At 50.5% G+C, this 17,377-nt stretch overlaps 1 protein-coding gene across 1 annotated transcript in view; it reads left to right on the top strand.

The window, feature by feature from the left end:
• Positions 1–2,699: 2,699 nt before the first annotated feature.
• Positions 2,700–17,377, top strand: part of LOC119399426 (ribosome biogenesis regulatory protein homolog) — a gene marked incomplete at its 5' end in the record, with an annotated part of 36,613 nt that continues 21,935 nt past the window's right edge. The window contains 2 exon segments of the mRNA XM_037666230.2: positions 2,700–2,781; positions 12,704–12,811. Coding sequence (XP_037522158.1) covers positions 2,700–2,781; positions 12,704–12,811 — 190 coding nt within the window.

The following is a 17,377-nucleotide window of genomic DNA, read 5'->3' as shown; positions in this document are numbered from 1 at the left end:
TATCGCATTGCCCTTCGCGCGACGGTGACAGCCGGGTCATTTCACCTCTGCTTCAACTGCGTTCGTCCCTAGCGCTAGTGCGCTTTTGCTCGCTACTCGCACGTGAAACAGACGATGCGTAAGCGATGTTATCGGTTTGGACTCAGTACAGATGAGCGGTGACCGCAAAATCCCGCTGACAGTGTCCATATACAGTTGAACCTCGATATATCGAACGGCACGGCGATCGCGAAATAGTTCGATATATCCAGAAGTCGATATAAAAAATCACGTAAAAAATGCGTCAAGAACTTGTGGAAAACAACCAACGAACCAATTGTGGTGCAGTAAATACTCACTTGAAGATTCAAACAAAGTATTTATTATGTTGGCTTAAAATACTGAAAAAGAGTAGCCTGCTTTTTGTTGGCAATGGCCTGTTTGACGACTGCGTCCTCAACATAGTCCAGGCGATCCACAAGTGAAAGGCCGGTGCCTTCAATCGCGCTGCAATGGCGGCGCGCAAGGGCCAGAGCGGCTACGACCTCAGCTGATGTCGGGAGCGGGGCACCATCAGCGCTTGCGGGATCCACCTCGGCAGCGTCTTCATTCGGCTGCTCAGCGGTAGCTTCGGCGACAATCTCTACATCCGTTAGCTCCGCCGTTGTACCAGTGCTGTCGTCACCTCCAACGAAGTCTTCGATGCACATGCTTTGCGGCTCCGCACCAACAAAGCTCTCCAGCTTGCTCCACGTTTCGGCGAGCTCGCTTCCTTCATCTGCGCATGCCAACCCAGCTTCCTCGGATTCTTCCACTGATGCTTCGTCAGTGCGTCCATCGAAGCCCGCATGCCGAAAGCAGTTGGCTATCGTCGACTGCTTGACGTTTTCCCACGACGCCTTGAGCATTTGGATGGCGCCCAAAAGATCGATCTTTAGATCTTGGCCCATCCGGAGTCTTACAAGCAAAATGTCGATCAGCCGACGCTTGTAGATAGACTTAAATGTGCGGATAATGCCCTGGTCCAACGGTTGGAGCTTCGAAGTGGTGTTGGGTGGCAGAAATACCACTTCGATGTTGCTCAGCTGGGCATCGGTGTGGTGTGCCGTGCAGTTATCGACGATAAGGCATACCTTCCGTCCCTGACGCACCAGGTCCGAATCCCACGCCTTCAGCCACTTGAGGAAAATATCCCTCGTCATCCACGACTACTTATTCCAGGCATAAGTCACCAGAATATTGGGGCAGTTCCGCATGCACCTCGGGGTTTTAAATTTGCCAATTACAAGTGGCCGCAGCTTCGTGCTCCCATCCATATTGGCAGCCAATAGGACCGTCACACGGGCCTTGCCTTGCTTGCCCTCGTGGCACTTGTCCCCGCGAGTGTCCAGCATTTGCCACGGAAGCATTTGCCAGAACAGGCCCGTCTCGTCAGCATTAAAGATTTGGCTCGGCTCATACTTGGCGAGAACTTTGGGCCACTCATGATCAAGCCACTTCTGAATTTCTTCATCATTGGCGTCCTCACTCTCTCCCGACACAGTCTTCCCGACAATGTTGAAACGAGTCTTAAAACGTTGTAGCCAACCGCTACTCGCACTGAAATTCTCGACGCCGAGAATGAATGCAAAGTTCTTTGCCTTCTGTTGCAACATCGGCCCCGATACAGGAATATTTCGGGCCCTTGCGTCCATGAACCACTTGTGGAGAGACTTCTCAACATCTTCAAAAGCAGCTTTGCGTACACGCCGCGCGCCCGAGTGCTGACTCTTCTTGGCCTTGGCCTTTATGTCGGCTTTGTTTTTGAGCAGAGTACTCAATGTGCTCCTTGGTATGCCTAACCCGTCCGCGACGCTCGACTTCTTCTCACCATTCTCAACGCGCTGGATTGCTTCCAGTTTTGCTGCAAAAGTCAGGGTCGTCCGTTTCTTCGCGTCTGCAGCCATCGCTACACACACCACAACGCGCGGCAGGCCTAACACACGAGCACAACAACGATCGATGCGACGGATGCCTGGCGATACTATCAAGGAGGAGCTGGTGCAACAAGTGCAGTGCGTCGTTGCTGCAAGGCTGCGGCGTGCGTATGCCGCTACGTTCAAGTGGCGCACTCGGCGCCATCGATGTGTGCAGCAGTCGTAAACGCCCACCGCGCTACCGCTATTTTCGAGAGTTGCGGGAAAGCTCGCCGCCTGTCAACGTAGCGCGGCGGGAAAGCTCGCCGCCTGTCAACGGAGCGCGGGCGGTTTGGGGTGGCCGAGTTCGATATATCCATTATACGTCAAACTTCGTTCGAGATAAAAAATTAAAAATGCACGCGATTTCCCACGTGATATAGGAACCGTTCGATATAGGCAATAATTCGATATGTCCGTGTTTGATATATCGAGGTTTGACTGTATCTTTTGTTCTAATGCAGATAATAAAAATCTACTTGAACATTTGGAATCTGCAGAAAAAACTGAATAAGTGTATTAAATTTCATTCAGTTGATCCAACTAATAAACTTTTTTTCAAGACCCACGTCTCCCCTTAATTTAGTGCATTGCATATTAATACATGCATTCGAAGTAAGTTTTTTTGTAAGCTCTCTAACGATGTAAGAAAATTCAATCTTTTACACTTTTTCATTTATCCATTAGTTTGCACTGCATGAAATTTCAACATTTGTGCATTTCTTTTTCAACCACTAAACTGCGCTTCAATTTTTCTGTGTGCAGGACTGGCGGCCTCGGTATGGCTACAAGCGAGCCCAGGTTGAGAAGCAGAACAACTGGCTGATTGAAGTTCCTGAGAACAAGGGTAGGTTGACCGAGTCTTGTCAAGTACAGTCGAACCCGCTTATAACGAACTCAAAAGTGTCACAAAAAGTGGTCACTATATCAGTAGTTCGTTGTATATGGACTCGCCCTCAAAAACGTGCGCTTAGCGGCCAAGCTGTTTTTTTTTTTCTGTGCACTTTTATTAAGGTGCACCCAACCCCTCCGGCGACAAGCTAAGCCTTTTTGCGTCGTGAAGCGACGCCTGCTACGTGCTCACGAGTGAATTACCCGCCTTTGCAATGAACTGACACCGTTTCACCGAAGCGCGGTACTGCCATGTGGAGCCAATCATCCCTGGCTAGTTGCGTGCAGCGTGTCGCCTGCATGCCGGGCCGCTTGCTGTATGCCGTATGCGCACGTTTGTACGTTCTTCGTGCCTGCTTCACTCCGGACCGTGCACGGGTGCGGCGAGTAGCCTGTTCGTTCAACGAGGCGAAAACAAGCATTTTCCAAGCAACGCGCACTACGTCTCCGCGATGCCCTCGCGGCCCTGCACGACGATTCGCGGCGCACTTGAGTTGTCACCTAGTCAAACACGCAGTATACGCTCGCTGTCAGTGCGTCAACGTTTCTCGGTGCCCGCGCCGCTCAACAACAGTGAGCTACGTTTCCACAAAGCGACGCGCACTTTAAAGCGGTCTCGCACGACGCGGCGGCGACAAACTTGCGAACGGCAGCATGGCGCGCTCTTACCGCTGTCGATACCACAGCGTACAGTGTACGCCACACGCGCGGCCAAGCAGATATCTACAGATGACTGTGATATAAGATTATCGGCTATAAGTCACAACTGCACGTTCATCGACGGCCACCACCTCGCCTTCGCTCTTTTCTGATGCTTATCCACGAAGGCATCGCCGCAATCGTGCGGAAATCGTTATCACCGATCGACCGGTCTCTGCCGTTACCGAAAAGATGAACGACCTTTTGCGGCACATTGTGGCGTCGACGAGTTTAGGGGCGCAGTGAACCTTTATGCGATGGAAAGTTATCGCGGTTATCACTTCTTGCATTTATGCCTTCTTGCGTTCCATGTCATTGTTTGGTTCATCGCAGGCGGTCGTAGCTGCGGAGAACGGCGTCAGGAAAGGTTACTGTGCGAAAGCTGACCACAAGGCTTCATGCTGCCTCCTTTTTTTCTTTTTTTTTTCCATTCTGCCACTGAAGAAAAGGCTGGAAAGTGAGCGACCTCGCTCGCAGCGTCTGAAATCTGCGTGCAGTGCTCACCAATCAGGGATATCTTAGTCGCGAGTAAACTGGAGCGGGGCACGCGCAAGCGCGCGCCCCTCTCACGCTTTAGAAGGCTTGTTTTAATTTTTGTTTTTGCTTTGTATGCGCCATATTTTTCCCGCGACCGTGTCTGAAGTGTTTGTTGTAAAACTAGGAGGCTTTGAAAAATGTTCGCTATATGTGGACGCAGTTTCAATGGTTAGCATTGGAAAATGGTAAGTGCACCCAAATATGGTCGTTATAACCGACAAATCGTTGTACGTGGGATCGTTATAAGCGGGTTCAACTGTATTAGACAAGTCGTTTGGGCTTGATTAAAAGTGTAAAAGTGCAACCTGGCACAAGGATGCAAACCAATAAGAAGGCGAGTATGTGCCCTGTCTGAGATAGTGCTCAGAAATCTTTTTACAGCGAAAGCTGTTATGAGATCATTTCAGCGGCCATTTTTGGCGCCGTAGTTGTCCACCGCCGCCGGTGTCCGTAACCACTATCGCTCGAAACATGAAAAAAAAAACGAAATAAGAAAAAAATTCCAGGATGGAAGGAGGTTCGAACCTGGGCCCTCTGCGTGGGAGCCCAGTGTTCCTCTGAGCCATGCCGGTGCTTGAAACCGCTTTGCAAAAAGGTCCTATACAGGCTTCATGTCGGGAAGGAACCACATTAGCATATGCAATATAGCGTGGTAGAAGAGTAAAATAAGCACCAAGCGTCGTACAACGCGAATTCTGTAACCAGGCGTCAAACAATTGCGAATTGCGCAACGAGTAGGTTGTTGAATGCTTCCAACCCATTACAAAAGGGCTCTGCCATAATTGTTCATCGTCATCAGGCGCAGAATCAACAAAGTGCGCATAATCTCTTACATGCGTTTAGCAGGTACCAACGCTCTCCGTAGAATGACGAAATATGGCACAGTGCCTGCTGCCCTACTTCTCAAAAATTACAGTGATTTACAGCGTAGTGGGTTCCTCGCAAGTGCACTTGTATTGGTTGCCAAGGAAGCCCATAAGCGCATGATCCATTTCCTCGGGGTCTCAGTAAAGTTCTTCGCCCCCCCCCCCCCCCCCCGGCTCTCTCCCATGTCAATGTATGTTATACAGCATGACGGGAGAGGGAAATAGCGACCGGGCATCACCCAATGCAAGTTACATAACTGGTGGGCCGTTTAAAGATTCCAACCCATTACAAAGGGCTGAGCCATAATTCTTCGTCGTCCTCAGTCGTCGCGTCAACAAAGTGCACATAATGCCTTACAGACGTGTAGCTGGTGCCTCGCTTCTCCGCAGAATGACGAATAATGGCTTAGTAGGTGCTTCCCAACCTCACAAAAATTATGATTTATGGCGTAGTGGGTACCATTCTGGTGTACTTGTATTGTAGCCCCGAGAGAGCTTACAACGGCTCTAGAAACGCCGCTCTTCCAGCTTTCGCTGTGACTGTGCTGCGGTTTCAGCGCAGGCCTGACGTTTTTTTGCTGTGGTTTATTTTCAACTCTTGCGAGTTTCATGGCAGTAGCTCTTCAGCTGTTCTACAACTACATTTGCCAATGGATTATAGTCGGGTATTCTTTATTGTTAATGCCAAAGCACTAAAAGCCTTGTTACAAGCCAGAAGCATGGGAAAAAGTGTACGTGAAATATCAGTTCGCAATAGCAGCATGTCCCCATTGTAAAAAAAAGAAAACAAATGAGAGAGGTCACACAAAAATAAAATTTTAAGAGCAAGCGATATATAAAGGAAGTAAAACAAATTGAGTACTCAAGATTTATCAAGAATTGAACCCACTACATCTATTACACTATCAATGCATGCGTCGACAGATTGAGTAGAATGCCACTACCAAGCATAGTGTCACGTGGTCGTGACGTCGACGAAGACAGCAGCAGGCCTTTGCAGGGTGAAACTGTTTATTTGGCCGAACTTGTGGCCGGAAAATAAGAACTAGCACTACAGCAATACACGCTGTACAATGATAGCGGCGAAGAGGGCGTCGTCCGTCGATCAACAGACAAGCGGTCATGCGCGTCAGCTTTTATACAGACGGTATCGAACTTTCCAGCGATATCGCTGGTGGCGGCGTAATCTCTAGACAAAGCTGGAACATTCGCGTGCGGGGCGCAATCTTAACAAACCGATCCACTACAATCGCGACGCTTCTAGAACACTACTTCGCGGACAGCGTCGAGCGTTGATAACTGTCCCTGCCGGTCAAACACGAATACATCAAAACAAGACAAGAAGTGGGCGTGGCATTGCCCCCCTCTGAAAAAAAGCATCGTCCCGATGCTTGTGAAAGAACATAGAAGAGAAAAAAGAAGCAAGTGCATACACAAATAAATTACAATAACAAAGGGAAAAAATAGAGTCCCCAGGCTCGCTAACACGCAAGAAACGGCTTAAGGCGCACGACATGGACGACTTCAGGTCGCGCGCGGCGCCGCTGAGAGTTCGTAATGCCGTCAGGGACAACCTCATAGTCGAGTGCGCCGAGGCGTCGAAGTACCCTGTACAGTCCGAAGTATCGTCGAAGAAGCTTCTCACTAAGTCCCCGTCGGCGTATTGGCGTCCATACCCATACACGGTCACCGGGTTGGTATTCCATGTGGCGTCGTCGAAGGTTGTAGTGGCGGCTGTCAGTCGTCTGCTGGTTCTTGATCCGTAGTCGGGCGAGCTGTCGTGCTTCGGCGCGCTGTAAGTAAGCGGCGGCGTCGAGATTTTCTTCGTCGGTGACGTTGGGTAGCATAGCGTCGAGCGTCGTCGCCGGGCTTCTTCCGTAGACCAACTTGTACGGCGTCATCTGCGTCGTTTCTTGGACGGCCGTGTTGTAAGCGAAGGTCACGTACGGAAGGACGGCGTCCCACGTCTTGTGCTCAACGTCGACGTACATGGCCAGCACGTCGGCGATGGTCTTATTTAGACGCTCGGTGAGGCCATTGGTCTGTGGGTGGTAGGCGGTGGTGCGGCGGTGGCTCGTCTCGGTGTATTTCAAGATCGCCAGAGTTAGGTCCGCAGTAAAGGCGGTACCTCTGTCTGTTATGAGGACCTCTGGGGCGCCATGACGCAAGACGATGTGCTCGACGAAGAACTTCGCTACCTCGGCTCTCGGCGTAACGGGTGAGGTAGTCAGTTGCTACGACGATCCACTTGTTGCCGGAAGTCGACGTCGGGAACGGCCCCAGTAGGTCCATCCCGATTTGCTGGAACGGCCGGTGAGGTGGTTCGATTGGCTGCAGAAGTCCGGCTGGCCTAGTCGGCGGTGTCTTCCGTCGCTGGCAATCTCGGCAAGTCTTAACGTAGTGGGCGACATCGGCAGGAAGGCGTGGCCAGTAGTATTTTTCCTGTATCCTCGCGAGCGTGCGGGAAAAGCCGAGGTGGCCAGCCGTCGGGTCGTCGTGCAGGGCCTGCAGAACCTCTGGTCGCAGTGCCGAAGCTACAACGATGAGGTAGTCGGTCCGGGCCGGAGAGAAGTTCTTCTTTACGAGGACGTCGTTTTTCAAGAGAAATGACGCCAATCCCCGCCTGAATACTTTTGGAACAACGGCGGTCCTGCCCTTGAGGTATTCCACAAGGCCCCTGAGTTCCGGGTCGGCTTGCTGTCGTTCAGCGAAGTCGTCGGCACTTACGGTTCCCAAGAAGCAGTCATCATCGTGGTCGTCCTGCGGCGGTGCGTCGACGGGGGCACGAGACAAGCAGTCGGCGTCGGAGTGTTTTCTTCCGGACTTGTAAACGATGGTAATGTCGAATTCTTGAAGTCTTAGGCTCCACCGTGCGAGGCGACCTGAAGGGTCCTTCAAGTTGGCTAGCCAACACAAGGCGTGGTGGTCGCTCACAACTTTGAAGGGCCGGCCGTAGATGTAGGGGCGAAACTTCGATGTAGCACAGATGATGGCCAGACACTCCTTTTCTGTTGTGGAATAGTTGACTTCTGCCTTTGATAGCGACCGGCTAGCATAACTGATCACCCTTTCCAATCCGTCCGTCTTCTGCACAAGGACAGCGCCGAGTCCTACGCTGCTTGCGTCGGTGTGGATTTCCGTATCGGCGTGCTCGTCGAAATGCGCAAGTATCGGAGGCGTCTGCAGGCGTCGTTTCAATTCTTGAAATGCCTGAACTTGCGACGTTTCCCACCTGAATTCGACGTCGGCCTTCGTGAGTTGCGTCAGTGGCTCCGCGATCCGTGAAAATTCCTTGACGAAACGTCTGTAATAGGCGCACAAGCCAAGAAAACGGCGTACGGCCTTCTTGTCGGTGGGCGCCGGGAAGTCAGCGATGGCAGCTGTTTTCCGCGGGTCCGGGCGAACACCACTCTTGCTGATCACATGACCTAAGAACAAGAGCTCCTCGTACGCGAAGCGGCACTTTTCAGGCTTCAAAGTGGGTCCGGAGGTCTTGATTGCTTGAAGTACAGCTTCAAGGCGCCGAAGGTGTTCGTCGAAGTTTGGGGAAAACACAACAACGTCGTCCAAGTACACGAGGCACATCTGCCACTTCAAGCCGGCTAGTACTGTATCCATAACCGTTGAAAAGTCGCAGGTGCCGAGCAAAGACCAAAAGGCATGACCTTGAACTCAAACAGGCCGTCTGGCGTTATAAAGGCAGTCTTTTCTCGGTCTCTCTCGTCGACTTCTATTTGCCAGTAACCGGTCTTGAGGTCCATCAACGAAAAGTACTTTGCGTTGTGTAATCGATCCAGGGTGTCGTCTATCCGGGGAAGGGGGTACACGTCCTTCTTCGTGACTTTGTTCAGGCGACGATAATCGACGCAAAAACGGAGAGTCCCATCCTTCTTCTTCACTAGCACCACGGGGGATGCCCACGGACTCTTCGACGGCTGGATGATATCGTCGCGTAGCATTCTCGTCGACCTGTTTCTTCACGGCCTCCCGTTCCCGCGTCGAAACCCGGTAGGGACTCTGACGAAGTGGTCGAGCATTTTCTTCTGTTATAATGCGGTGCTTAGCAAGGGGCGTTTGTCGGACCCGCGATGACGACGAGAAACAGTCCTTGTTTTTCTGCAGAAGGCATCGAAGCTGTTGCTGTTGGCGAGCGGGAAGATTTGGGTTTACGTCGAAGGGTGGCTCAGCTGTTGGGGCAGTCGTCGTAGCTTCGTCGTAATCCGAAAAGGCAAATGCATCGCTGACGGCCAAGATTTCTTCGATGTATGCAATCGTCGTGCCCCTGCTCAGGTGTCTGTATTCTTGGCTGAAGTTCATTAGCATCACGCTTCCTTTTCCTTCGTGCAACCGAGCAATGCCCCTTGCAACGCAGATGTCACGGTCTAGTAGCAAACGCTGATCGCTCTCGATGACACCTTCGATTTCTTCAGCTTTTTCGGTGCTGACGGCAATTATGACGCTGGAGCGAGGCGGGATGGTCACCTGCTCTTCTATCACATTCAATGCATGGTTGCCTGGCATCGCGTGGGGCGGGAGCGCTTTGTCTGAGGTCAGTGTTATCGACTCAGACCTCAGGTCGATGACGGCGCCGTGGTCACTTAGGAAGTCCATTCCATGTATCACATTCCTGGAGCAGTTCTGTATGATTACAAAGCTCGCAGGATAAGTCCGGTTATTGATAGTGACTCGCGCCGTGCAGACACCAATTGGCGTTATCAGATGGCCTCCAGCGGTCCGGATCTCGGGGCCTTCCCAAGCAGTCCTAACTTTCTTCAACTGTGCTGCGAACGGCCCACTGATGATGGAATAGTCGGCTCCAGTATCGACGAGAGCAGTGACGATGTGGCCGTCGATCAGAACGTCGAGGTCGCTAGTCCGGCGTCTTGCGTTGCGGTTACGTCGCGGCGTCGGGTCACGGCTGCGTCGATTTGCACCGCTGCTTCCGCGTTGCGTCGTCAGGTCTGCTTCCGGTCGCAAAGTTCCGTCTTCAGGACGTCGTGCGGCGTGCGGCGGGGGCTCGGAGCTTCGTCGCGGTGGCGTCGTCGACGGCGGAGGATCTTCAGCATTTCGTCGTTCAGCAACCGCACCTCCACCGGTTGCTGCCCTTAGTTTTCTGTATACAGGCTAGGCGACCGGCCCCGATTTGGGCCAGTGTACTGCCGGCGGTGCGGTGACATGTAACGGCCGGGCGATGGTGAGCGGGAAGGTCGTCGTTCTTGCCACTGTGTTCCGGTGAGGTAGTCGTCGATGTCGCGAGGCCGTTCGCCTGGCTGCGGGCGCAGCGCGTTGACGGCGAATCTGCGTAGTCCCATCTGTCGGTACTGGCAGCGGCGGTACGTGTGGCCGGCCTCCCTGCAGTGGTAGCAGAGCGGGCGGTTGTCAGGGGCGCGCCAGACATCGGTCTTCCTCTGGGTGTAGCGCTGGCCGACAGGTGGGCGGTAGGGCGTCGGTGGCGGCGGCGGCGCCTGGCGACGGTACTGCGGCGGTGTGTCGTCTTGGCGTGGACGTGGAGGAGGAGCATGACGGCGGGCTGCAGCAGCATAGCTCATAGCTTGCGGCTGCGGCTCTACTAGCTGAGGCGCACCGAGTGAATGCTGGATCTCCTGGCGCACGACGTCGGCGATGGAATCTACTTGAGGTTGCGACGAAGGTAGAAGTTTTCGCAGCTCCTCTTGCACGATTGCTCGAATCGTCTCACGCCGGTCGCCAGATCCTAGCGCTTGAACGTCGGCGTAGCTTGTGGTCGAGAAGCTGCGGTTGTATTGCCGTGTTCGCATCTCAAGCGTTTTCTCGATTGTTGTTGCTTCGGAGACAAATTCTTGGACGGTATTCGGCGGATTCTTCGTAAGGCCAGCGAAGAGCTGTTCCTTTACTCCTCGCATAAGGAAACGAACCTTCTTTTCTTCAGGCATGTTGAGGTCAGCATGGCGGAACAGCCGGGTCATTTCTTCCGCGAAGATGGTCACGTTTTCGTTCGGGAGCTGAACCCGTGTCTCCAGCAAGGTTGCGGCCCTTTCCTTTCGGACGACGCTCGTGAACGTCTCCAAAAATGCACTGCGAAAGAGATCCCAGGTTCGAAGCGTGGACTCCCGGTTCTCGAGCCATGTCCTTGCTGCTTGTTCCAGGTAGAAGTACACGTGGCGCAGCTTGTCGTCGGCGTTCCAGTTGTTAAATGTTGAGACCCTTTCGAAGGCCTCGAGCCAGGTTTCCGGGTCTTCGAATGACGACCCGCGGAAAGTTGGCGGCTCCTTGGGCTGCCGGAGAAGTATCGGCGCAGGCTGCACGGGGTCGGTCATCGTTGCTGCGGTCGGTGTTGGGACCTGGGGCTGCCTGGTTTGTTCGGGAAGGAGCCCGTACTCTGGCTGCAGTCCCTTCTGCCTGCGGCTTGTTCAACGATCCGGGTTTTCTTTGCCGTCGTCCTCCTCGTGGCTTGGTCTTGGGTCAGTGCTTCGCAGTGGCGTCCGGATCATGAAGCAGCACCTCCACCAGATGTCACGTGGTCGTGACGTCGACGCAGACAGCAGCAGGCCTTTGCAGGGTGAAACTGTTTATTTGGCCGAACTTGTGGCCGGAAAATAAGAACTAGCACTACAGCAATACACGCTGTACAATGATAGCGGCGAACACGGCGTCGTCCGTCGATCAACAGACAAGCGGTCATGCGCGTCGGCTTTTATACAGGCGCTATCGAACTTTCCAGCGATATCGCTGGTGGCGGCGTAATCTCTAGACAAAGCTGGAACATTCGCATGCGGGGCGCAATCTTAACAAACCGATCCACTACAATCGCGACGCTTCTAGAACACTACTTCGTGGACAGCGTCGAGCGTTGATAACTGTCCCTGCCGGTCAAACACGAATACATCAAAACAAGACAAGAAGTGGGCGTGGCAATAGCTTGTCAGATCACGTAGAAGGAGCCGCTTCCGTGGCTCAGTGTTACGGTGCTTGGACGCTGGACAGAAAGGCACGGGTTTGTTCCCGACCGCGGTGGTCACATTTCGTTGGAGGCGAAATGCTAGAGGCCCTTGTACTGTGCGATTTCAGTGTCAGTGCATGTCATAGAAACCAAGTTGGTTGGAATTAGCAGGAGCCCTCCACTATGGAGTCACTTTGGGACATTGAGCCCCATAAGGACAATCATATAGGCAGTAGGTGCAGTCAAAGACTGCCAAGGCATAGGTGGCGGGACGAGAATAGGAAATTTGCTTGCATGGGATTGAGCCGATCGATGCATAATGTGAGTCGAAACTCGTATCACAAGCAGAGGTATTTCTCTGAAAGGGGGCACATGAAAGATTGTGACGATGATAACATACAGTCTTCACGTATCCAAATATGACAATTTAGGGTTAAGCAACGTGCATGCTTTTATTTTCATTGTCCTCAGTTTGTGTTATATTTGTGTATTTTCAACATTTTCAACTTTTACAGCCGACGCTACCTTTATCACACAGTGGTCTTGAGCGGTGGCACATACCAGTCATTATACTGAAACTTTTGATGTCACGTTTCCATGAATGAGAACTGTACATAGTATGTACTGCAGCTGCACACTGAACAATCACTGCAAATCTCGTGTCAGGTGCATTGCTTGTTCTTCTGACGGAACAATCACCTCAATCCTAAAAAGGGATTGCTGTCGATGAGAACTCATTGGCCTTTTGAACAGCCTGTAAAGCCCACAGGAGAACAGTTTTAAGCGGCATTGGTTCCTCACACAGTGAATTCAAACCCACTTCGTCTCAAGTGCATGTGTTCTTCTGTCACTCGCAGACCCCATGGTGGACTACCATGGTGAGCTGAAGAAGAAGAAGAAGGAGCGCGTAGCCAAGAACGAGTACCAGCGGCTCCGGAACATTGCACGCAACCACAAGGCCAAAGGTGAGTCAGAGTCTTGTCCTCATTTTCACACGTGCGTCTGAAAACAAAGCTGAAACATGGCATGTTAGCATGTTTGTGTCAAAGCACATCAGTTTAAAGGAGTACTGACACGAAAATCTTCAGTTGTCCTTTTTCTGCATCTAATGAAAGGCCAAGCCCACAAGAGCCCAGAAAAGGTGGTGCTAAGCGTGAGTGCACCCTGAAAAAGTAATTGCAGTAGGTTGTTAAGAGCTAGTTTTGGTTCCTACTGTACCCTGACGTCTGCAACACGGTATGAGCTTCTCGTCACGTGCTCGTACAATATATACACTCAAACCCTGAAGTAATGAACACGGATATAACGAATTATCGGTTATAACAAAGTAAATGAAGAATAGTCTTCTCATAGATGCAGTGTTACAAATAAACGTTCATAATGAATTTTCGGATATAACGAGTTTTTTTCATGGCAGATGTGACTTTGTTATAATGAGGTTTGAGTGTAGTGACGTTTCCACGGCCGCTCCGCACCGTGGCTTCGTTGGTGACGCACAAGCAGCCATTTTGAATGCCTTGGTGACGCATAAGCGGCCATCTTGGAAGTTTTGGTACCTGACGTCATCACAACTAGCAAGACTGCTGCGTGAAGTCACCAGAATTAGTACACTCAAACCTCGATATAATGAACACGGATATAACGAATGGTAGGTCATAACGGAGTAAATGCAGAATAGTCTTGTCATAGATACAGTGTTACAAATAAACGTTTATAACGAATTTTCGGATATAAAGTTATTTTCGCGGCAGATGTGACTTTGTTATAATGAGGTTTGAGTGTACAGTAGCCTGACGTCAAGCTAGTGTCGATGTCAGGAGGTGCGCCATGGAAAAATTAACTTTGATATCAAAATGAAATATCTTATCTGCATTTGCTGAGCTTCACGCTTGCCCCAAGCCATCTCTGCATAAAGGAGATTTGTATGGCAGAGTAAACTCGCCGTCTAAAAAAGGTGTCGTACCCCTTTAATGAGGGAGAGTGGCGGCATTACCTGAAGCTGGAAAGCTTGAAATCCTTTGTGGCAATTAAAGATGAGCCCAGAGATTACTGCACCAATATTCGCAGCATTCTTCACCATAAAGAAAAGAGAATGCACTGCTACAGTGCAGCCAAACCCGCTTATAACAAACTCGAAGGTGCCATGAAAAGTGGTCGTTATATCAATAGTTAATTGTATATAGACTCGCCCTTAAAAATGTGCGCAAATTAGTGAACATGTCGAAAAACCCCTCCGTTGACAAGCTTCATGAAGGGACGTCCGCTGCTTGCCTACGAATGAACTGAACTGCGTTTGTGTCGAACCTGCTGCTACCGGCAGAGTGCACAATGCCCGCAAAGTTCTCTCGGACACCTTTAAGATCTCCACTTGCCGTAATGGCTTCGATAGCTACGCATTAGCCGCAATAGACTGAGCGCACCGGGAGGTGCGCGGCTTCGGCCGGAGAAGAGTGAAGTTCGAAAGTTCGAGTTTCATCACGATTCGTTTGTTATCAGCAACTATGCAAACGAAGGGTCGGCGAACCGCAATCTCTAGATAGCAGCTAAGTAGTCAACGGCGGTGCTCGGGCTGCGTGAAGATCGACACTGGCAATAGCAACGCTTCAGCAGCCATTTACACGTAGTGGCGTAAAATGGTCATTTCATATTCTAAATTGTTCATGCTTAATTACCTTGACTGCAGCGTACAATATAGGGCTGCTAAGTACCACGATAAAACAAATTTAACAACATAAAAAAGAAATGACTGACTGCAGGTCAGAATGAGTTATATTTTTACAATGAAAGCATAAGGTGGCATGTACGCTGAAATCTCTCTTGAAACGATTTTCAAAGCCCTAAGGAACTCACACACACACACACACACACACTAAAAAAAGAAAAGAAAGAAAAGAATGCCTTCAGGGGCATCGCCTCCGATCAAAGAACTGGGTGATTAGCTGCTTGCTTATGCCCACTTGTGGAACTCCTGATGGCCTTTTCCAAGTTCTCTAAGTTACTGACATGTTCTTCCGGCAGTCCCCTCGAGAATACAAGGTCCATCAGGGTGGCAATGTACTCATTCGCCGTTGCAGAGCCTATAGGCGCCGGCGAGGAAATGTCGTCATCGCTGTCCTCATCCGAGGATGGCACTCAGGGCAGGCTTCTGCTCGAACTTCAAGGACGATTGCATTGTTGTCAAGTTGTTCAGTCACCCACACAGCATCATCCGCAGCAACAAAGTCTTACAAGTCTAGCCCCAACGGCTTCCTTCCATGCTTGCCATGCATCCTCTCAGGCATCGGGAATGACAATGTCCTCGACTGATGCTGGCAAAACCGACAGACTGACAAAGCTAGCCTTTTTGAAACAGTTTTGCATTGTTTCACGTGTCACATCCGTCCGTCCTCCTTTCATCATCTGAATCGCCATCCACAAGTCTGTCTTGGCGGATCAGGATGAGAAGTCTCTCAATAACGTGGCAGCAATAATTCGTCTTGAAATTTTGAATTATGCCCATGTCTAGGGGCTGTAGCCTTGCGGTGTCATTGGGCAGCAAAAAAAGAATTTTTACGGCCTGCAGCTCAGGGTATAGCCGATGAGCGGAGCACTTGTCAAGGATACTCCTCTTCTTGGTCACCATCTCGTCATCGAACTCCTTGAGCCACTCACCGAAGAGCGCCCGCGTCATCCGGGCTTTTTTATTGTGCCTGTACCATGCACAAACTGCGGAAAGCGCCTCGGCATCTTTGATTTTCCTATTACGAAAGGAAAGGCGCCTGTCGCTACCATTCATATTGCAGCAAAGCAGCACTGTCACGTGCATTTTGTTGTTTTTGCCCCCAACACATGCGTCGCATGTCAGCGAGTGAGTCTTGTTTGGCAGCATTGGGTAAAATAAACCAGTCTCATCAACATTGTGTATGTCTCGCTCGCTGAATTGGAGCTCATCACTCACGTTAGCAGACAGCCAGTCATTCGCCGTGTCTTCGTTGACTGCTGCTGCTTCACCAACAACCGCCCAGTGCATGCCGTTCTTTGAAACGCTGCAGCCATCCTCCTCCAGGCTTGAAATCCTGGTAGCCTAAAAGGATGCAAAGTCTCTTGCTTTCTTTATCAGCAGGGGTCCACTTATAGGAACTTTCTTTCCCCTAGTGTCCAAGAACCACTTAAACAAAGCATCTTCAATGTCCTTGTATGTTGCTTGATGCAAGCGCTTCCGTTTGCTTTTGTCGCCGCTAATGTTGATCACTGCGTGCAACTTCTTTTCGTCTTTGAGGATTGTCAAGATCGTGGACTTCGAAAGATCGTATTTCTTTGCGATGTCCGCATTTTTCATCCCGGATCGAATGTCACAGATAACGTCCAGCTTTGTTTCGATTAGGATGGCTTTCCTCTTAATTGGTGCGCTCTCAGCCATTGCACAAGCCACAACACGGGAACTCCAGCAGCACCAGTGCACACACAGCACAAGCAGCTGTCTTGTCCTTTTCAGAAAAGTGTTCAAAGGACCATTCCTAGAATGTCGCTCCCAGAGAAGTAACGCCACGTAGGTTCAAAGAGCACGAGAAAAAAAACAAAAGAATGAAAATACTAAAAACAAGGCGACCTGATATGAACACAGCTCACGCCGCTCAAATTTGTCCGCATGGTTTGTGAAAAATGCGACACAGAATGCAATGCAACCGTACTGAAAAAAGGAGCATGGACAGAGACGCTAGCGGCACGCTCGGCCTTCACAACACATGAACCACATGAACCACGTGAACTCTCTGATGGCGGTGGCGATAAGTAGCTGTAACTTTTTTAGGAGCGGAGCTCCTTATAGCATCACCTGGTCGGTCGTCACTCCATCCGGCGTGTCCCCGCCGTCGCATCTCCCGTATCATTCAATAGATGGCGCTGTCCCATAGAGATTTAAAAAAATAAAGTAAAAAATAATAACAAATAATAAATAAATAAAAATTAAAAATAATAAAAATAACAGAATAAATAATACAAAAAGAAGAAAAAAAGGAAAAAGGAAAAATAATCAAAGCGGCGTATCGCTTTGATTACTGCTGGGCAAAACCACTGAACATTTCACGGTGTAACCATGATTGCTTCAGGAGCTTCGCCCAAGCTCTTCATCATTCACCTGTGGATATGCTGTAATTTTTTTTTATTTATGGATAGGGTGGCAGCTTCTTAATTACTTATGCAGATCTTAAAGGCTATGCTTTTGCTGGTTGAAGGCACCGAGCGCTACGGAAACACGTCATAGATGTGTTCGTGGTTTGCGGTATGCTTTATTCGACGCGCAGGCAGTTAGCGTCGGTAGAATTCAGCCTTGGCAAGACAGCCTCAGATGCTCACTGGCAACTTCGTCGACATCGCCTCCTCCACGGCTGCCGGTCGTGGTTTCAACATCCAAGGCGTTCGTTGTAGGCGGCTAGTCGCAGCTCTAAGAACGGCGTCAGAAGAAGTTGATGTGTGAAAGCTCCCTTATATTATTTTTTTAAATGCGAATGCATTTCTTAGTCGGGCTATGTAAGGCATCCGGCGTTGTCCGC

Source organism: Rhipicephalus sanguineus, chromosome 7 (assembly GCF_013339695.2).
Source record: "Rhipicephalus sanguineus isolate Rsan-2018 chromosome 7, BIME_Rsan_1.4, whole genome shotgun sequence".
NCBI classification, from domain to species: domain Eukaryota; kingdom Metazoa; phylum Arthropoda; class Arachnida; order Ixodida; family Ixodidae; genus Rhipicephalus; species Rhipicephalus sanguineus.
Note: the sequence above shows the minus strand (reverse complement) of the source record. Positions and strands in the feature narration are given on the sequence as shown.